Source organism: Branchiostoma lanceolatum, chromosome 2 (assembly GCF_035083965.1).
Source record: "Branchiostoma lanceolatum isolate klBraLanc5 chromosome 2, klBraLanc5.hap2, whole genome shotgun sequence".
Classification (NCBI taxonomy): Eukaryota; Metazoa; Chordata; class Leptocardii; order Amphioxiformes; family Branchiostomatidae; genus Branchiostoma; species Branchiostoma lanceolatum.
The window spans coordinates 1,178,506-1,200,958 of record NC_089723.1 but is presented as its reverse complement, the minus strand read 5'-3'; the positions used below and the strand labels follow the sequence as shown (position 1 = coordinate 1,200,958).

General features: G+C 46.9%; 1 protein-coding gene and 1 long non-coding RNA gene across 5 annotated transcripts in view; one reads left to right on the top strand and one right to left on the bottom strand.

The window, feature by feature from the left end:
* LOC136427148 (uncharacterized) overlaps nucleotides 1-22,453 on the top strand; it is a 64,893-nt gene that overhangs the window by 20,689 nt on the left and 21,751 nt on the right. The window contains exons 1-2 of one of the 4 annotated variants that reach the window (XR_010754373.1): nucleotides 4,968-5,323; nucleotides 19,852-20,040. Coding sequence is in view for 1 of the 4 variants with exons in the window: in XM_066415907.1 (XP_066272004.1) it covers nucleotides 19,852-20,040 (189 nt within the window). In the remaining 3 variants the exon portion in view is untranslated. Of the gene's footprint in view, nucleotides 1-4,967; nucleotides 5,324-17,686; nucleotides 17,826-17,858; nucleotides 19,204-19,851; nucleotides 20,041-22,453 lie in introns of those variants that run through there. The other 3 variants (XR_010754374.1, XR_010754375.1, XM_066415907.1) reach the window with 3 other exon arrangements.
* Nucleotides 15,100-22,453, bottom strand: part of LOC136427150 (uncharacterized) — a 56,916-nt gene continuing 49,562 nt past the window's right edge. The window contains exon 2 of the long non-coding RNA XR_010754377.1: nucleotides 15,100-15,899. This is a non-coding gene — a long non-coding RNA (uncharacterized lncRNA). The remainder of the gene's footprint in view (nucleotides 15,900-22,453) is intronic.

Sequence of the window (22,453 nt, the reverse complement as noted above, 5' to 3'; positions counted from 1 at the left end):
TGCAGTCATTTGGTTTGGTCGTTGCCACGTAATTGACCTACATCTGGTTTATATACTTAATAGATAGCCGTGTATGACGTAAGATGAAGGGTGTATCATATAATCTAGTTACTAGTGATAACTATACGTCAAACCGTTGCATCCGCTGGAGATAACGACCCAAAATCAGCATCCTTTTGAGACTTTATTTCTGTTTCATAGTGGTGTGTATTGTGAATGAATAAATGAATTGTACAAGTTTTATAACTTCGTTAACAATCACCTTATACAATCGTCCATACCTTGTCTATGCTCCTCTTTACTTTTCCCATCTCGCACAGCTTGACTGATCAACGTGGACAGGTTTGTGGTAAATAGTCACATTGCGAGTACATAGTTCACAGCTACCAGAACAGAAGACCGTTATCTTGTTAGATTGTCTAATAAGTAATTCGTTGGTACTTTATCTTGTCATGAAACCAAGTTTTGCCCGTGTTGCGAGGTACAATTGATGCACAGCATTAGTCTTCATGATGCCCCTGTCTGTATTAATGAGGCCATGTGTGTATCTCCGGTTCTTAACGGCTCCTAAAATGCCACTTGTATTGGCGACTTGATACCAGCTATTTGTCTTCTTGCTCTAGTTCTGATGCTTGCTTTATTGCTACATAGGTGATTAACTAAAACAAGGTCAGATGGCTTAGATTCTAATTCCGGCTTTTACAGTCAGCATTTTCTGTTGGGTCTGCTTCCTTTCGATCAAACTGTGTCTTCTTACTTGAAAGTCATCTTATATACGTATTATATCGCTTCAATGGCAAGCCATAAAGTGTAAGGTTTGACATTGTAGACCCAATTTAAAAGTTCAAGCTTATTCGTTCAGCAATTGTTGCTTTCTGGGTTTTTTCCTCAATCAGATTTTGTCGCCATGTTTCCCCTTGTTTGACCATGCCGCAAGGCTATACTATAAGGCAAGCGTTTTTGTACCGTACATTTAATAACTTGGGCTGATATCTGATCCCTGTAACCGGCCTGACTCGCGCGGCCCTTCCGGGCACGACCGGACATCTCCTGCCCAGTCGCTGCTCCACCTGCCGTAGAGATGGTACCGATCCATTACCGTCCGTCCCGCGGGGCTGCGCGCAGGGTGATCCGCGTGTCGCTGTCCGGGCGGCCCGGTCGCCGCTCCACCTGCCGTAGAGATGGTACCGATCCATTACCGTCCGTCCCGCGGGGCTGCGCGCAGGGTGATCCGCGTGTCGCTGTCCGGGCGGCCCGGTCGCTGCTCCACCTGCCCGAGAGATGGTACCGATCCATTACCGTCCGTCCCGCGGGGCTGCGCGCAGGGTGATCCGCGTGGCGCTGTCCGGGCGGCCCGGGGACGGGTCTGGCGCCAGCCCACATTAACATTGCCGTGGGACACTTCTGCCTCTCCCGACCACAAACCCTGATAACTCCGCTCATCCCCGCTCGGACAGAGGACAGGTAATCTCCGGGCAGGCCGCGGTATTAGCCTGGATACCAGACCTTTCGCGCGATGCGATGATAAGCCCTTTTGGGCAGGGAAGACCTAGTACATGTAGTAGGGATAGAGTTGGCACCCGGGAGCGCTTGGCAGCCGAAGTCTGGTTTCTATCGCGCTAGATAATTAGTGGGCCGTGTACTATCTGTGGCGACGGCGCGAGTTGCTTCCCCGGCCGAGGGATTAGCTCCAGGGGCGCGGTGGTCTGGCACCCAGGCTACAGCGGTATCGGCAGACACACACTCAGGGCTTACCTGGGCCCGCGGCGGGACATGCGGGCAGGTAATTGGAAAGAGGGGATACAGCATCGCAATGTCGTCCTGACCGCAGTCCGTCAGATAAGGATGACCAGCGCGAGAGACCACCCCTATACATTACTGTCTCGAGCTAATTGGATGGTCCACCCCCCCCCCCCCCCCGTCAAATGCAAAACTCTCTATTTAATATATGTAGCCTCTACCAGGCTCCAAAGGGGACTGGAAAGAGTAAGATTGGATGACCAACGCGAGAGACCATCCCTATACATTACTGTCTCGAGCAGCCTCGTAGCTTTATGGTCCACCCTCCTCCCAACAAATATAAAACTCTCTAGACGAACTATTTAGACGAACATTCCATTATCTCCCCAAATCAGTCAGGTTTCAGAAAAAACTTTAGGACAAGCGATAATCTGTTTGTCATTGACTCGCTAATATCTAAACACACCAATACTAACAAACGTTTATATGCATGTTTTGTAGATTTTAGAAAAGCATTTGACTGTGTGTGGAGAGAGGGACTCCGTTACAAATTAATAAGTTCGGGAATAGGTGGTAAATTCTATAGTTTACTTACATCAATGTATTCTAATCCAAAGACCTGCGTCAAAACCTCTACGGGTCTTACACCATTATTCACTACTGATAGAGGCGTGAGACAGGGATGTAACCTCTCTCCCACACTTTTTAACTTATTCATAAATGATTTAGTCAAAGAATTAGATAATCCCGACTGTGAACCCCCCACTCTACACAATCTACTTGTTCCTTGTTTATTATATGCTGATGATGTCGTGATATTTTCAGAGTCGGAAAAAGGATTACAACGTGCCTTGGACAGACTGAACATATTCTGTACAAAATGGAAACTACAATTAAACATGAAGAAAACTAAAGTTGTAATTTTCAACAAATCTGGACGATCAGTAAAAAATGTGAAATTTTCCTTTGGCTCAGATACTATTGAAATAACTAATTCTTATTGTTATCTGGGACTATTGTTGTCCTCATCAGGCACTTTTTCCTTAGCAAAAAAACAGTTGTCCTTAAAAGCACGCAAAGCCCTTTTCAGTCTCAAACCGCTCTTTCGCTCACCTCTGTCCCCTAAGGCTCTGTTAAGAATATTTGATGTGTGTGTTAAATCTATTATGTTATATGGCAGTGAAGTTTGGGGCAAGGACCATTTGAATGACAGGTGTCCGATTGAAACTATGCAGAACCGTTTCTGTAAAAATATTCTTGGAGTGCACCGAAATTCCAGTAATATAGCAAGTAAAGCAGAGCTTGGAGTGTTCCCGGTAGATTTAGATGTGTCAATCCGCATAGTTAAGTATTGGTTGCGCCTCAGACAACTCGATCCTTTGACTCATCCTTTACAAGTAGATGCTCTATTGTATCAACAGTCTTCCCAAGTGAATAGCAACAAGAAAAACTGGTTACAACATGTGAAAGATGTACTTGACAACAGCGGATACTCCTTTATCTGGAACGCCAACAATCTCGATCTAGACATACAACATATATGTACATTGTTAAGAAAAAGGCTGACCGACATTTACATTCAAAGTTTTCTTTATAAATTATCTATCGATGACAGTAAGTTAAGATTTTATAGGAATGTTAAAACAGAATACTCAATGGAAAAATATCTTTCCAACAAAGATTTTGAAAAACGGTCAGCTGTGTGTAAGATACGAATAAGTGCACATCCACTAGAAATAGAAAAGGGTAGATATAAAAAGCTGCCCGCTCACGAGAGAATGTGTAAGTTTTGTACAATGAACGCAGTGGAAAATGAAATACATTTCCTTTGCCAATGCCCTCTATATGAGGCCGAAAGAAACGATTTATATAAAACAGCTTCCGTTAATCCTCCTAGCTTTCACCATTTGAATAGCTTACAAAAATCCATATCACTACTAAAATCAACAAACCCACTTACGATGAAAAACGTGGGTCTCTTCATTTTCCACTGCCTTCAAAAAAGAAGTCAAACCCAACCATAGTCAACCTTAGTTAACTTAGAACTTTGGCAGTAGCCTAGATACCTATTTTTGATTCCCATGTATTCCCATGTACTTGTTTGTCTGCAATTAGCCTTCGGGCATGAACTTGCAATAAAGTTATTATTAATGTAGCCTCTACCAGGCCCCAGAGGCGACTGGAAAGAGATAGGAAGGAGACCATCCCTATACATTACTGTCTCGAGCTTGGATGCCCCCCCCCCCCCCCCGTCAAACATAAAACTGTCTATTACTATTTGTAGCCTCTACCAGGCTGCAGAGGCGACTGGAAAGAGTAAAATTGGATGACCAACGCGAGAGACCATCCCTATACATTACTGTCCCGGGCAGCCTCGTAGCTTGGATGGTACACACACCCCAATCAAATATAAAACTCTCTATTAATATATGTAGCCTCTACCAGGCTTCAGAGGCGACTGGAAAGAGTTAAATTGGATGACCAACGCGAGAGACCATCCCTATACATTACTGTCCCGGGCAGCCTCGTAGCTTGGATGGTACACACACCCCAATCAAATATAAAACTGTCTATTGATATATGTAGCCTCTACCAGGCTCTAGAGGCGTCTGGAAAGAGTAAAATTAGATGACCAACGCGAGAGACCATCCCTATACATTACTGTCCCGGGCAGCCTCGTAGCTTGGATGGTACACACACCCCAATCAAATATAAAACTCTCTCTTAATACAAGTAGCCTCTACCAGGCTCCAGAGGCGACTCAAAAGAGTAAAATTGGATGACAAACGCGAGAGACCATCCCTATACATTACTGTCTCGAGCTTGGATGGTCCAACCCCCCCCCCCCGTCAAATGTAAAACTCCCAATTGATATATGTAGCCTCTACCAGGCTGCAAAGGCGACTGGAAAGAGTAAAATTGGATGACCAACGCGAGAGACCATCCCTATACATAACCGTCTCGAGCAGCCTTGTAGCTTGGATGCCCCCCCCCCCCAATCAAATATTAAACTGTCTATCAATATATGTAGCCTCTGCCAGGCTCAAGAGGTGACTGGAAAGAGTAGAAATTGTCCAAATGGACAGAAGAGATGCCAACGGAGTCTAAGATGGCCAACTGTACTCTTCGGCCAGCTAACTCCACTGACATGTTATCTGTCTATTTGGCCAATTCTACTCTTTCCAGCCGCCTCTGCAGCCTGGTAGAGGCGCATGTATGCGCGGATCTTTAAGACCATGTCGCCTGCTCCTTAATCTCGTGCGAGACCTGAGATGCCCTGGGCACCAGGACTGTCCTACCGGTCCTCGCCCCGTCACCATGGAGACAGAGCCGTCAAAAGTCGTCCGACCGGCCTGTCAGTCTGTCTCGCGCGTTTTTTTTTCCTCTCAAGGAAAACCCGAATCCTGAGGCGACGTCGCGAACCTGTGCGCAGGACAGACGTTCGTTAATGACCTTCCAATGATCACCTGACGTGACCTTCAGCACACGTCGTTAGGCGGACCGCACACCTTGGTGAAGGCCTACCTGGTGACAGGTGTGCCGGGCAGGTATTGGACAGACGCTACCTGTCGGTTGACAGCAGGTGGGTGCGGTGATTTATGGTGTATCGTGTGGGAAAGGCTGATCCAGGCGGGCTGGCCATATGGGACCCCCTCCGTGGTGTTATGGTTAGACTGCGGTCACTATTCTCCACCAGACAGGCGCGTTTCAAACCGCGCTCGTCGTGCCAGGTTCCTCCTGATCAGTGGCCGGGCCCTCACCACAAACACACCGAGCGCCCGGGCCGCACACAAACACACAATAGGCGAAAGCCGCGCTTTGTTCGCGGCCTGCCGCAAACGGGTGCCCGGGATTACTCAGATGCCTCCGAGATTTCCAAATTGAATATAGCAAAAATAATGGGCAGATCGGCCGAGCGTGATACCTGTGTAAGACTGGCGTACCCGCCAGTACAATAGATGGAGGCGTCTGCTAGCGTTTTGTATAATACTCAGACAGAGCCAATATAAGACGCAGCTATAGTCTCGTAAGACCTCTGTAAGAGCGGAAGTTTGCGAGGTTTAGCCTCGGCCTTTCCAGCCAGCTGCGCGGCCGGCCTTTTGTGCCGGTCGTGATCCTCTCCACAATCGTTTAGATGTCGGCAAATTGGCGGGATAATGGCGGTCAGGAGGCAGGACTAACCCTACCCACCCGGCCCCGACCACCCGGATCACAGGCCGCCATTGTGCGGGGAGGAGCGGCACGTGGTGTCGGTGACAGGGACCTGTCGGCCCTGACCGGACACACGGGCCGCATGGGTCTGCAGCCCGCGCGGGACGCATGACTAACCCCCGGGATCCTCCCCCGATGACAGCGCCGTCTCCGCGCGACCAATGGCCGCCGGGCCTCGGGCGGGCTCCCGCTTTGCATGTGAATAGAGTTGTCTGCTTAGCCTGCGCGACCGTGATCGGACGGCCACTGACACCGCGCTGTGCGAACGGGCCGACGCGGCAGCTCTCACGGCCCTCACGCGGCCTCGTGCCCTTGGACGGGGGCGGAGGGGGGCGAACTTGCCCCGGCCACGGTGACGGTGGGGCACCACAGGGGGATTCCTCGTCACCTGACAACACACCGTGCCTCTCCGCACGGGAGGAGGACCGAGGCACCTGAGACGCCGTCACTTCCGCTCGCTACGGGACAGCCTTGTTTCACCTGGCGGTGACCGGTGTCGGGCGGCGTCAGGTGATTACGGCGGTGAGAAATGGACGACAGAAGACAGACCTGGAGAATCAGGACAACCTGTGTCCGCGTCACGTCACGTGCAGCTGGGCCCTGCAGACGGCACACGGACCGACAGGGGAAAGGTGCGAGGAGACATAGGAGCGCAACAAGGACGGCGATTTCCTGACACACATGTATCGTTTCAGGTACACTAGCTGTACAAGTCACCTGCCGGGTCGGTGACCGCATAAGACTGTCGCTCAAGGCTGAAGCAAAGACGCTTCGGATGACTGATGATGAAGACGTCACCAAGATGCTTCCATAAAGGCGAAGAAAACACAGTCGGACAAAAACCGGCGCGACCTTAAGAATAGTCTGGTGGAATGGGAGGCTGTCGGTCGAGGAGGGAACCCAGGTGTAGCGGCCGATGGTCACGGGTGTGAACTCTGTCCCTGTGTCACCAGGTGTAGCAGCCGAAGATCGCGCGTATGAACTCCGGCCCTGGACGAAAGACGACGTCATCAGACTTGTCTTTAGAAGGAAAGTTCCCAGTGCGCGACGGGAAGGAAGGGCTGGCACTTCCGGCAACAGTCAGGAGGGAGACGGAAGGACACCTGGGTCAAGATGTCGCCATTGAAGCATCGCATGAGAAGGAGGGGGGGGGGGGGATCAGTGATAGAAGTAAACGGCACATATAAGGAGTTTTGGCATGGATTTTCGTTCAGAGAATGACGTTTGCGACAAACCGATGTCTCCGTCTGTGAAACGAAGAAATCCTGCGCCATTCCGGGGAATATTACGGCATCTCTCAGGACAGAAGTTCAACCCTCGAAGGGTACGACGGGAAGGAATCAGACGACAAGGACGCCCCAAGTTCGGACGAGGCCGCGGGTCTGACAGGAGCGGCGCTCAGCGATGCCCGGAGAGGCACACTTCAGCAGGCAAGTAGCCCCTCCTTCCTATTGTTGGACCTGTGAAGAAATTATCTCTAATGATCGCTGTAAAACGATTTGTATTGTAGGTTTTTTCTTCAGCTTGATGACAGGGCGTGAGTGATGACAACCACAGGGTTACAAAGGGGTTTATGTAAACTTCCTGGTCGATCTAAGCGTGTCTTCGACTGCGGGTCAAAGCAAGTGAAAAATTCCCAAATTAAACAGAATGAAAAAGGCTCAAGAGTGGTTCAGTGATCTCTTTTTTTTTGTTTAGAGCAAAACACAAAACTTGGTGATGATATGTTTCCGTCACACAATTAGGTGGGACTGTCCGAAAAGAAATAACAACCAAAACGGGTGTGGTGTACTTGTGCTCAAGGCAGGGTGCATCAAACACGGAGAGTCAGCCCAGGGTTGCGAGCCCTCCTGCCACCAAGACACCAGCATAAAGGTCAAAAGAAAGCTTATTCTGTACTTTAACTAGGTACAATGATCGGTTAAAACCCAGACCACGGACGCTGCGAGGAGACAGCTTTGCTGCTATCTGCTTCCGTGTGTGGTCAGCTGTAGGGACAGCATTGTTCAGCTATCGGGACAGCATTGTTCAGCGGCCAAGGTCACCTCCAAGTGTCAGCCAGCACGGCGTTTTACTTTCCTCTCACGGAGACGAACTAAGAAGTAGGTATTGTCCGTCGCGCAGACGAACACAAGCCCCCGGCAAGTTTTCCACAAGTTCAGCAGAAATTGTTGAAGGGCAGAGTGCGCCCCCTGACATTCCCCCAGACGGCCAGACCCCCTCCGGAGAGTGACTAATACTAAAGAGTTGGCGACCACTTTGGAAATACCTGCACTGACAGCGAAATTTGTCTCTCGGGGCTCGGGTCAGCTGGAAAGTTCAACGACGTCTAAATTAGTCTGTTTCTGGTCTATTTAAGGGATTAACAGAAATTGTCCGTTTTACCATTGAATAGCCTTCGTCCGCAGAAGTAGGACATGGAATGGTTAGCGTCAGTCACAAAAGTTAAACATTTTTGGACAGGGGTCTAGAGAAAGAACTTATCTGGTTCTGTTACCTTTGTCTAGTTACCTCTTGTAACAAAGCTTGAATAAATAAAATAAATAAATTCCTTAGTCCCCAAACCGTCGTCTTTCCTTATTATGATATTACACCACAATTTCAGTAGTGCAGTCTGGTATGTGTTTTTGCTGTTGAATTTACACACTTCTTATGAACACCAATGTTTAGAAGAAGCAGTAGGCTGTTTCGGCACACTTTTGCACGATCTTGAAAACGGTCCTGTTTTATTAATTATTCTAAGACGACAATTACTATTTAGTTACTTTTCCACTATAAGAGTAAGAGAAGCCTAGCCAAGAAGCAAGAGTAACATACGAAACCTAAATCAAACGGGACAAAGAAACTTATAATCGATTAGCGCTATAGCTTGAAAGTTTATCTGTTTTGGTAGAAATTAATCGGAATCATTATATATACTAAGGAAGCTTTCTTAAAAAATCTAATTTCTTTCTGAATAGAATACAGCAATAATTTACAGAAAAATTTTGACTAAAAGAACATAATCCTCCCAAAACATTTTGAGTTAAACAACTAGAGAAAAAAATTTCTGAAAACCCAGACATGTTGATGAAACAGAATTAGCGATAAAAGACGCGCCTGTTGCTGAAGTCATTGTCAAAACACGCAACAGTACATCACAGCCTCAGACGAACCCCATCACGTGACCTTGCTGAAACAAACCCTTCACCTGTCGCCTCAGACAATGCAGGTCCCTGTCTAGACTTACTTTCCTTTGTCTTCGCGCTGTTTATAACAAAGCCCAGGTGAAACGTTAGGCAAGGACGCCCCGGCCCTCAGGCAAGGAGCGGTCACAGTTCAGTTTCCCCAGGCACGCCGGAAATTCTGTACCTGACTACCGCGACTGGCCAGGTGTTACTGGGGAGGGGGGCACGTCTGAAGAATAAAACAAATCTTAAGAATTTCTAGTTAACTTTGAACAGCGCGTCAGTATTTTCTTTAGGTTTGATGATGTTGACCTGTTAGCGTTTTTTTTATTTTAGCGTCGTGACCTTTGATTTTAAATCGTTTGTTACTGAAAAGGAAATGAAAAGTCACTGACACAAACTGATTTCGTTTTTTTGCGTATAGACTTTCTATAAGTCAGGATGAGTTGTGAATCAACAAAGCTTCTTTTTATCAAGAATTTGGGAGTAATTGAATGCTTTATTCGTTTTGTCAGGTTTTAATTTCTAGGCTGTTTTGTATCAAACCACTACATCACGTTTCTTAAGGGCAATTAAGGGGACAACTGGGCGGACACGTGTTGCTCAGAAGAAAAACAAAACGGCCCGGCTGCGTCCTTGGCGCGCGCTCTGTGCGCCCGGACCGCGTCCCTGGCCGCTACGACGGCAATTTTCCAACCGATCTATGCGGAAGAAGCGGGCTCCATTCACCGCGCACAACCCGCCACAAAGGCGCTTTATCCGCCTCCGCCCGGCCCGCCACGGGACTTTAAAGGTCCCCGGTTAGCATGACAAAGGACCGGGGCGTCCAAAGGAATCCGCGGGCCGGTGTGGCAGAGGGCAGACGGTCCCGGGGTGAGGGACGCTGTGGCTTTGACAGTTGGTGCTTCAGCGCCTGGGAACAGAAGATAGGAACCGACAGCCCGGTGATGTATGCAGGCAGGACCGCACCTCTGTACAGGCCCGCACGGCGCGACGCGCGGCTGCCCCCGAGGAATCCTGCCCGACCAGTCCGGTGTCTCGAGGCCCTCGGGGCTGGGGGGAGAACTCTATTGACGGCGGGACGCTGAGTGAGAAATATCAAACACCATGTTCATTCTACAAACACAAACCCTGTAGAAATAGTCATTATGCAAAGTGGCGCTCCCGGTCTTGCCGTGGCCGTCGGAGGTTGTCCGAATTTGCATGTCCATAATGACGGGTCTGCCCCTGTCACATTCCGAGCCGCGCAGATTGTTCGTCCGGGCGAAAACGGATCTTTTCACACGTCCGGTAATTAGGCGACAGTCGGCATTGTACACATCGAGACCGGCCTTAAGTTCGACAGCTCCCGACCAGTCAGCATTGTGCGCACTGAGATCGGCCTTAAGTTGGACCAGTTGGCATTGTGTGCACTGATTGGCCTTAAGTTTGACAGCTCGCAACCAGTCGGCACAATGAAACCGGCCCTAAGTTTTCAACCAGTCGGCATTGTGCACACTGTGATCGGCCTTAAGTTTGACAGCTCGCAACCAGTCGGCACAATGAGACCGGCCCTAAGCTCCAACCAGTTGGCATTGTGTGCACTGATTGGCCTTAAGTTTGACAGCTCGCAACCAGTCGGCACAATGAGACCGGCCCTAAGCTCCAACCAGTTGGTATTGTGCGCACTGAAACCAGCCTTAACTTCAACCAGTCGCTATTGTGCACGATGAGACCGGCTGTAACTCCGACCAGTCGGCAGTGTGCACACCGAGACCTACATGTAGCCTCTATCAGGCTCCACAGGTCGCTGAAAAATAGTAGAAATATGCCAAATAGACGGATAACATGCCAAAGAAGTTACAGTTTGCGGCCAATTTCTACTATTTTTCCAGCGCCCTGTGGAGCCTGGTAGAGGCTAACCGAGACCGGCCTTAAGTTCTAATCATCACCCTTCGACACACTCCGGTGATTCCCCGCCGGAACTGCCCGGCCCAAGACTCGACTTTTCTTACCGATTTTCGTTACCCCGAAAAACTTTTTCAATTATATATCGAGAGGCTTTTTGTAATCCGGAACCGTGGAGCTATAGAGAAGGGTAAACAAAATAACTTGACCTCGGCTTCGCGAGTTCACCTCTTCTTTCTACAGGCGGCGGGGTAAACCTTAACGTAACCATGGCGACGGGAGAATGTTTGGCTAGACCGGTCTGCGGTCCTTTTTACCCCGCCACATCTAAATTGGAAAATGTTCTGGAGAGGCGCAAATCCCCCCAGCGCGACAGACGGGACTTAGCCGGGTTTTCGGAACAAGTTTAGCGGAAAACGCAAGATAAACAGTGCGGCGGGGCCGGGAACGTGGGAAGCCTGGCTGCAGAGTGTCGAGTGTTTGCCAAGTTTACCCCGACCCGGCCCTGATGCGCTGTGACGGGCGGGGTGGGCGCACACAGGACCGGCCCACGCCATGTCAGTTGCCATGGTAACGGCCCGGCTCCGGCGTGACCAACAAATGGCAATTGTGATCATTTTAAACAGAAAGTAACTGTACAAATTTTAGTCGAGATGAATCTTTTCAAAGTTCAACAACATGTCGCGACTTTCCGTCAGAATTCCAGCTAACTTTAGGGCATATCGTAAGTAGTTTGGGGGCCAGGCTTGCAGTAATGTAATTTCGCATCAGAGCTTACTGTAAGTTTGCCTAACTGGCGGATTTTCTGCACGAGAACACACTCCGTCCGAGCAGAAAGGACGCAATGATTCAGAAACAACCAGGAATCTGAACGTTCCATCTGTCCGGTGGTCTGATGCCCGCCGCCTTGTAATGCAGCCCTGCTTCTAACCACCTCCAAACAACAACACAGAAACTGTAACACATGGGCACTATTGTCGGGCAGACTGGTGATCACGTCCACGTGAGGCGCGACGATTGTATTTACCCACAACTGTCACCGCTGATCCGTCACTGTCCGCGTTTCCCGCTTTTTCTCTGGGCGCCGCGGCGTGACTGAATGTTCTCCGCGTTACGGTCAGACATAAGGGCGGCCATGAACTTCGATTTGTCATTCAAAAATCCACTTTTTTTTGTAGTTTTAAAAATTAACGTGTTTTTTTATGCTGTTTTAAAAGATGTTTTTAGGAACTTTCCTGTCACCATTCTGTCGTCTGACGTTGCCTGGTTACTGGACGTTTGTGGGGAAGGTTGAAACTTAGAGTGATCATGTGCCTCTCATACGGTCATACCCTCACCACAGACATGGGCGATTATTCCACATCATCATCACTACAGAACCGCTCTGATCGTGACGACTGTTGGCCAGCCTGTATACCTGAGGTTGTGTTTACATACGGGTCCTGATGATCCCGGGGAGAGGTGTCCTTGTTCTAGAGACATGATTATGCTGGATATGCTGATGAGAAGGAAGTGAGGGCACTGCCCCCTTCAGCTAGGCCATGGGAAAGGTCATGCTCATGTGGAAGGCCAAGCCGGGCAGGGAGGACGCTTTCGCGGAAAACTCCCGCAAAACGATACAAGGACGGGCGGACTGGGGCTGCATTTCGCCCCGAAGGAGTAGAAAGTTCGTCCCGGTGAGGACTGGGAAGCTGTATCAAGGCCACAGACTACTGTTTGCTGTAGACTCGTGTGGTACCCGGGAGAAAGGTGGGTTCTTAGCGACGCTTTTAGACCCGGGTTCAGGGGGCTGACAGGCGGGGTGCTGCACGATGTGGCCCGGTGAAGTTCACGTGCAGAGTCTCGGTGACTAACAATGGTCTCAAGCCCACAGGCTTCCAGAACTTACGAAGGAAAGCCTACAGTTTTACAAAAGTAACAGTACACATTCGCATGTGATATACGAGCATGGCACCTCATGTGAGATCGGAGCTTGGAAAAATGTTCGCCTCTCTGAAGTTCAAGTACAACTCAGCCGAGTCGATGGCCTTGGACGTTTGTTACGTCGTCCGCAACGTGTTCTCAAACCTGTATGCACTTCACTTGCGCTTTAAATCGTATAAAAGTAACACCAGGGGCTATTTTCTGACATGTTGAACCACTTTTCAGACAGAAGGCGAAGGGGGGGGGGGAGTTACCTCCGCTAAATGTGCAGTTCCCTTCCCGCCTGCGTGTACCATATGGTGGCGTTCGCCTCCGTGCGCGCAGATTGACGGACCTGCAGACGACATCTAACCACATTACGGCCCGTACGATTCAGCAGGGCGGCAGAAAGGGTCATTAATGGGATTAAACACCGGGATGAGGGTGTGATGAGGGTCATGCCGGCCCGGCGCGCGGGGACGGCGGCCATGACACACGGTCAAGTGCGCCGCGGACGGACGCGCGTCATGAGGATGAGAACAGTTCCGTACGGATGGGGGAGCAGTCGGTAAGATTAAAGGACAAGTTGTCAAAAGTTTCAGTGATAACGGCGCGTATTTGTCAGCATGAAAGCTACAAAGGAAACTCCTTGATTCTGTGCCGACCTATCACGTTCAGTTCTAGATCTGTAGTTCACCCCACACGTCTCCTAACCGACGATGTGCAAACTGTACAATCTTTTAGACCAAAACTTGCTGATAACAGACAGGGTCGTAACTTAAGTTGTCAAAAGTTTCAGTGATAACCGCGCGTCTTTGTCAGCATAACAGCTGCCAAGGAGTCTACCTGATTCTGTGCAGGTCTGACTTCCATCCCGGTAGTTTACCCAAACGTTCCTCGATCGCGACCGACAATGGGCAAAATGTATAAAGAATCTTTCAGACCAAAATTTGCTGATAACAGACAGGACCGTACTCGTGGTTTATGTTCCCAGCCATGGACTGTCTCAGAGCAGGTATCAATGGTGAAGTCGCAGTGCGCACAGACGCAACAATCGTCCGAAATGTCAAATGATGGATCAGGTCCCAATTTTGCGAGACAAAAATTTTACATGATCCCGAAATCATCACATGACTGATTTAGTTGATCTGTACGACTAGGTCTCAGATTTTATGCATAAATCTTTCCTAAACAACAGACACTGTCCTGATAGACCTGATAATGATATCGTGCCCGCGGCCATCCAAATTGTGTGATGAACTGTTAACGGTAGTAGTGACAAAACTGTTACTTCTACATGAAAAAAAATTAGATGTTGTTTTCATTTGTATGTACGTATGTACTGTTTTCTTTTTGCTGTGCCGTGATCTTAGTCTCTACCAGACTAACTACGCCGGCTATGGGGAGAATATTTGCCAGGGTTTCATTTGCGGGCTACGCGGGCGAAATGTGATCTTCACCGTGGACTGACTCTACTGGTTATTAGATTATTGCTTTTTTCTGACGAATTCTACTAACCATACGCCCGTAGGAGGGCCTGGTGGAGGCTACAGTGTTCTGATGGTCGGCCATGTTTGCTGAAAACGCAGTCCCTAACAACACGGAAACAACACGGTCGCGATAACAAAGTTTTTACCTCTTCATAAAAGATTTTGGGTGTTTTTTTTATTTGTATGTACGTGTGTACTGTGGCCTTTTTGCTATGCCGTGTTCTGATAGTCAGCCATGTTTGCTGAAAACGCAGCCCATAAGAACACGAAAACAACACGGTATCTGTTATACAGAACCACGAAGCCTCCCAGGTGCTACCGTGTTCTGATAGTCAGCCATATTTGCTGAAAACGCAGTCCATAAAAACACGAAAACAACACGGTAGCAGTGATACAGAACCACGACAACACGAAGGCTCCCAGGTGCTTGCCGTGGCCCCAGCCCTGCCTGTTGTTTCCGTGCCAGGTTCTCCCGCTACCACCCCGCCCCGATCACCGCACACCTGATTATTTGTGCCCATTTGCGGCAGCCCGCGGCTGGTCGGCCGGCTGTAACCCTGTGCGGTGCCGTTATTAGTGATTGTTGTCCCTAATGCCTGCCCCTGGGCTACTGAGATGGGGGCTCTGCTACCTAATAGCCCTTATGAACCTGGCCTAAACGGTCCAGCGCTTATTTTGCGGTTTTCTAATCAAATATGTATTTAAGGCCACAGCAAGTAATTTTTATGGATGACATCAGCGCGCTCATTAATTTTCGCCTGATTTCAAAATAAAAAACAAGAAATTTCATTGCCCTCCGACGGTGGTCAACATGCCAAAAATTGGCAAATATGTCGTAAACGTTGACAGTTTAAGGTGTTTCATTGCATATGAATACCCAGTGTAGTTTCTGCCCATGATGGTATGACAAGCTGTTTTCTGCGTTTGTTCTAGTTAATTGAGCTGTTTACACGTGCACATCTTCAAGAACAGTTTAATGTTGACAGTCTAAGGTGTTTCGATTCATTGCATATGAATACCCAGTGTAGTTCCTGCCCATGATGGTATAATAACAAGCTGTTTTCTGCATTTGTTCTGGCAAGGACATTGTATGAATAATGGGAGGGGGGTCTAGTTGATTGAGCTGTATACACAAGGTGTTTCATCGCATATGAATTCCCAGTATAGTTGCTTCAGATGATGGTACAACAAGCTCTTTTCTGCATTTGTTGTAGTTAGTCTATTGAGATGTATACACATCTACAAGGACATGTTTACATTAAATCGAAGAGGTTTTATATCATATGTGAAACCTCATTGGTTGAATACAGGAATAAAAGACCTGTTGGTCTCATGATATCATATTCCGTCGCCTCAATTCTTGTTTAACAAGACTTATGATATCAAAATTCGAAAATATAGGAGTCTTGTTTTTTTGGGCCCGCCTTGTTTTTTTTTCGCCCTATCTCATTAATTTTGGAGTCTGCGGAGGATGTCATCCATAAAATTTACTTGCTGTGGCCTAACTCCAGGAGCGACTGTATTTTGTTTAAGTTGTGTACAGATATTGCAATTTTCTTGTATGTTCCGCATACTTAAAGTCCTATCTTCACATTTAGCCATGTCAACCAACTAGATTCAAAGTTTGTAAGATAGCATTTTAGGATTCAAATATTTTTTTGATATTCGAAACTTTTCCAACGGTCCAGCGCTCATTCTGTGGTTTTCTAATCCAATATGTATTTAACACAAGGAGTGCATGTATTTTGTAAAAGTTGTGAAGTGTACAGATATCGCAACTTTCTCGTATATTCTGCATACTTCAGGTCATATCTTCACCTTTAGCCATGTCAACCAACTCAAAAGGTTTCAAGTTTGTAAGATAGCATTTCTAGGATTCAAATATTTTTTGTATATTTAGAAACCTGTACCTAGATACATATTGGTGCTTTTTTCTTATGCAGAGTGATAACTAACATCTGATCTCCGCGTGTAGGTTGTTGTTGATGATCGTAAAGTGGAATTCCTTGGTCCATTTCAGTCAAGCTTATAAAACTACCTAAAACCATATACTTAAGTTAAGGAAAACTGTTCTTCCATTACTGTAAGTCCAGTAGTTTTGTAACTTCAGTCTACAGTACAGTATTATGTAGTATTTCGGCAGTTTTTGTTCCTTACTGAACTCGACCATCCAGCTCAGCCGCTTAAGTCTGCCATACTAATTACTTTATGCTAGACATATAAAGGCTTTTAGAATTTCTATAAAAAGCGCGTCCGATATGTAGGTCTCTCGGTACACACCTATTTTCCTTTATCAATCTTTTTCATGAGGTCAAAATTTTTTTCTATTGGATAGTAGTATTGGCGCGAAAGAACTTTGTTGCAGTAAAAAGTTGTTCATTTCTCGTTTTTCATTGTAAACCGTGCTGAAGGTGAGAGATTGACCCCGGTCCTTAGTAGGTCATCTAACTTGTTATTTAATTTTTCGTGGGATCAAAGGTCAACAAAATGGCGTCCGCACGATGCAAATGTAACTACCTTTGACAGTGACATTGCTGTTGCTTCAGAGTTTTTTTTAGTTCTTATCTAGACCAAGATATTAAACGACATGTTATTCTTACCTCTGTTCATCACTCTGAAATTCTCCACAGTCTAGATATGCTGTGTTTGAATTTCAAAGACATTTCTACTTTTTGTCTTTTTTTAAACGTGAAACTTTTAATGTGACTCTTCTTTGTGTAAAAGTTCGATTCCCTTCCATGACCAGGTATATGTGTCATATAAACTGAAGTTTCTTTTATCTTGGTACTTCCGGTTGTAGTCTTTTCTTTCCCACGGACCAAGTCTTTCCCTTCGGTGCAGTAAAAACCCTTTAAGCTTTCCCTAAAGTTTTAGTTTGTATGTCTTATGCCTGTATGTTTAATGTACAGGAAGATTAGCTGCTTACAAATTTCGTTTGTTAGCTAATGGACTTATAAAGTATCTAAAGTATCCAAAGTACCAGTATGAATAACTGCTCTTTCCGAGGTATTCTAAACTTTATAGCCACGTTGGTCGAACCAAATGTAAAGCATATCAGGGGAAAATGACAGTTTCTGCTTGTTCTATACTTGTGCCCTCCTCTGCAACTTGTTCCTGTGCGGTTTTACGTCAGTTTTGCCCGGTGCTCGGCTGATTTCCGGTGAATCCGTGTCGCATCACGGTTGATGAATGCCCCCTGCTTTATTTCCGGTGCGCGGACCGGGCTGCGATTGGTCCAGATCCAGGCGTTGACGCAGAAGGTCGGCGACGGGAGTGACGCAGGCTCGCCGGCGCCCTGACCACACCCGTGCCGACACAACTTCTCACACCTCCCCTTACCGGCTCCGGGAGAAACAACGAGTCTCGTCAACTCTACATACCGGAGTCAAACTCGTACACTCCGGTGCTGTTTGAAGAGGAAGCGCCGGTAATTTTTATGCTAATATGTCCCAGAAGCACCCACGCGCCTGCCAAGGTGAATGGGCGAACTCTGTTCTTCCATAAATTAACATTTTACATCATCATCATCATTCAGTGAGTGAAGAGGCGCCGCGCGGTTCGGGAGTGAGCGCGTAAGAGGAGCACTTGTACGAGAAGCTGCCTCCACGCCGCCCTCAACAACCCTTCCTCGGAAACACCCTCCTCTTGCCGCGACCCGATCTTGACCTCGCCATTGGCTGATCCTACCGTGCTGTACGTTATGCAAATCTCCGCATCACGCCCGGGTCGCACCTTGCCGAGCTGCTGCGGTAGCGGACCAACATCGGGCCCTCTGCGGCGGCCAGTGGCACCTGGTCCCGCCGAGTGGCGGACTGGCTGCGGTACGGCACGACGTCGCGGATCTCTGCTGCAGCTCCGTAACGCCACGGCTCCATTCTGTGCGAGAGCGTCAGCGTCACCGTGGGATGAAAGGTTGCTCTGCGGGGAACACGCTGACCCGTTTCCGAGGACAGGTGTAGGGCGGTGCGATGACGCTCGCACGGGGACGATCTTAAACCTGTCATGGGAAACGTCTAGCATCCTTAGCTATCTGGATGTGTCATTTCATCATCACAGCAGCTTTCCTGCCCATGTTTATTTTCATCTACGATCCACTTTCCCCCAGATGTGGAATTTATGACGACCAGGCTCGGTCGTCGCCCTGAAAATCGCCTGCATCACTTACTACGATGTTTGCGTTTTCTAGACGCACGTGCAGCTTTCACGAAGTAACCCTAGAACACCTGAACACGTCTCCCATTGTTTAGTGGTAGTTGCCAATCTAGTCGATCCTGACAAAGGCCTATCAGATAAAGGTTTGTCCGTGATTGTGCGCTGTCCTTCGAATTCAGAGCCTAGGGTACGCTAGGACGCTTCACTTCCCGAGCATAAGGTGGCAGGTCACCGATGTCACTGCCGCATCCACATCGTGCGCTTCTGCCTTTGTTTCGCTCGGTGTCACAGCACAACAGCTTCTAGCCTCGAGCTAAACCAAGATAAACTACAGGAAATTCTGAAATCGGCACGATTGGTAGAGCAGCTCTGGCCATGGTTTTACGTATTTCTATTGTGGTAACTGTTTGGTCCAACCTCAGGTCCTTTTACTCTGAGTCTGAGTACCTTGGTTCTGCTGTCCGTCTCTTCGACTTTATTTGCCTTCTCACAGAAAACAGGCAACAAACGGAGTCACTAGCGTTTGTACAGACCGCTGTCACGTTGTTAAGCGTCGCTCGGTGCTGAGCTGGTGTGTGGAAACTGCCGTTTGTAGCAGCAGAATGGAAGGGACTAGATCCAGGTCGACAGGACAAGTTTAACGGCATCCCGGGGTTAGACACGACCTGTCGCTTCTCTGGATTGTTACAATGTTGCCTTTACGCACAAATTGTTGCATTTATAAACAAACGACTGATGACTAACATACATCCGACTAACGTGACAATTTTGCGTTTAGTTTTCAACATGGACAACAATAGTAGACTATACCTGTACAGTTCTATCAGGTAGGGTGACAACTGCCCCCCTCCCCCTTTGAAACTTCATGTCATAAGAAGCTTTCCTCGTTCGTTGACAGGACTTCTTTTAGATAAACTTCATCTTAGTCCTATCCTGTCATATATAACATCATGACAATATAGATATGCAATATTAGAAAACTGGTAGACCATGGCTTGTAACGTTTGTGTTTGTGAACGAAGTTGTTCACTTTGTTGTTAGCTGGAGTTTTGTTCTCGCATCATCTCGCATCGCGTACCCTTTGTACTAGAGTAGAGTTCATTTTTCGCATGATTTGAGGATTTCTGGCGATTTTTCGTACATAGAATGAAGACCTTGTCATCATATCTTGCGCATTACAACTCCATCAGGCGTCTATATGTAGTCGTGTTCTCTCGTTCTTACCTTCAACAATAGGTAGGGTCCAAGAACACATCCTAGATAAATGTAACATGAGCTCTGATATTTTTCTCTGTACACAGGGAGATGATACACCGAGTCAGAGAAACAGATAAACTCCAGAGAAGATGGGGAGACGACACAGCAGACAGAGGTTGGAGGGGATGGTTCTCCCACATCCTACAGCCCACACGTACCCACATTATCTCCACCCCTACTGACGTGGGGAGGTTTGACATCATCTACAGTCTTCTCATCACCTCACACTGCAGGTGAGGATTCACATTAATGTACAGTTTGATAATTTGGGTCTGTTTCTGTCCAGTTTGACACGGAAGGCTAGGAGAAGAGCCTGTTACAACCTAACCCTAGTGGACAAGATGGCGGCAAGATGGCGTCTGTGCAGAATACGTTCTAACAGAAAATATCCAGATTTCTCAGCGATGATACAAACCACAAAAGTTGCGTTGAACATATCACATGGTTGATATGGTTTATAAGCTGTCTTAACTTTATCATAATTATGAAATTAGTCCTCAGAAATGAACGTCAAACACAAATCCAAGCCCCAGTGTGAACAGTGAGCCACTGGCTCATGTGTTTGCTGCCTTCTGGCTGTTAGAATGTTTGGTGGCAACTTGAAGATTCAAACTATTACATACATTTGGACAGGATAACAACCCGTAGATGGACGGTTCCACAGCCTCATTTGGTGCATTTTGGTTAAAATCCTGATGATGTTTTGACAAGAGACTGGTTATTTTCCTTGCCTTCTCTCCTTGCCTTCCTGTGTCAAACATGGTGGTCTGTCTTCAGGGAACTCAGGATGACTCTTGACTGGGGACTTCTTCTGTGTTTGTCTATTCATTTACAATTTATTCATTTTGTACTTATGTAACGCATAAACTTGGCGACATGTATTTGTATGAATTGTATGAATCTTGTATTTTGTTTTAACGCGCGGCAAGGTTTGGCTGTTCTTTTGCGAGCAACATTTTGACTCATGAAGAGAGCAGAACCGAAATCTGCTTCTGCAGTTTTGTTCCTGTAAAACGTCTGAGCAAAACCAGGATAAACTAAGGACACCAAACATTTCTTTATACAGCTTTTGAACAGTAATCCGAGTCAAAAAGCAACTAAGCAAATGCAAAATGATACCTGGCATATGTGGAACATCACTTCCAGTCTGACCAATGTTGCAATGTTATGAACACTATATCATGTTTGTATTTCAAAATATCACATTCAACTTAATCAAACTACCACTACTAAAATTCAAACAGCTTTACTAGACTCAACAATACTTACAGTAGATATATAACATGTAGTGGACAAATAAGCTTTGGTACAAAATGTATTAACTGAGTTTTGTCTTCGTAACAAAAACGAAGACAAAAATCTAAAGTGCAAAGCATACCAAACTTTCATATTAAACAACGTGTAGCTTAGCTTTTCCCCCACATATTCTGTACGTTGCAAACATGTCTGGCTGCCAGGATTGTTTTCAGTAACTAAATCTGATAAATAACTGCCAGTTTTTACAACTGTTACATTATTTGTTGCAAATTTTGCCTCACTTTAAATGCGTGTAGAGAACATGTTGACAAACTAGTCAGTTTGGAGAGTTCGTGAGTTTGGTTGTTTGTAAGTCTCCATACTGTGACAATCTTCACCATATCAGGTTTCACTTGATGATGTCATGAGGAGATCATCGTTACATCGAAAATGTTGCAACTTGTGACAAAAATATTTTGTCCAAGAGGCTACATAGAAGACAGTGAGGCAGTCAAAACACGTGGGGCTTCAATTCACCAGTGTACAAGTAGAGTAAAAGATAACTTGTATCTAGACATAAAAACCTTCATACTGTAACAATCCTAAGATGATGAGAATCATCGTTACATCGGAAATGTTGCAACTTCTGACAAAAATATTCTGTCAAAAAGGCTACATAGTCACAGTCAAAACACGTGGAGCTTCAATTGAGTGTACAAGTAGAGTGGAAGTTGTATCTAAACATAGAAGTCTTCATACTGTAACAATCCTTACCGGATCAGCTTTCACAAGATGATGTCATGTGGTATTCATCGCTACATAGGAAATGTTGCAATTTGTGTCAAAAATATTGTTCAAGAGAAAATACCACACAGTAAACACCACACAAAACACGTGGAGCATGAATTCAGTAGTGTACAGTAGTAAGAGTAGAAGTTAACTTGTATCCAAATAAAGGAATGTGTCTAAACGTGCAGATTTGGCCAGGTTTTGAAACAGTAAGTTTGAATAAAGGATACTGATGTGATGCAAGACGACAGGACGCGGAAAATCTGCCCTCTTTTGTGTGCAAGCTCATTGCCAAGGTCAGGACGTGTCACGCAGTCTTCCCGCTGGAGCTGTGCTCTCTGCGCGCCGAACAAAGGACGGACAGGCCCGGGATACCCCGTAAACCCGCAATATGCCACTTCGGCTGCAGAATCGTACCTTACACGGCATTTCAGCTGCGGGTTCTGTCATCATTTTACTGTTCCTGCCCAACTTGGACGTGAAATGTTGCAATAGTTGTCGCAGCGTAGTGACGCTTGTTCTGCTACGAAATGTATGCCTCATCACTACAGAAAGCAAGTACATGTAGCATATCAAGGCTACAAATTATGTAAGAAAACAGACCTATCTACTGATAGATCT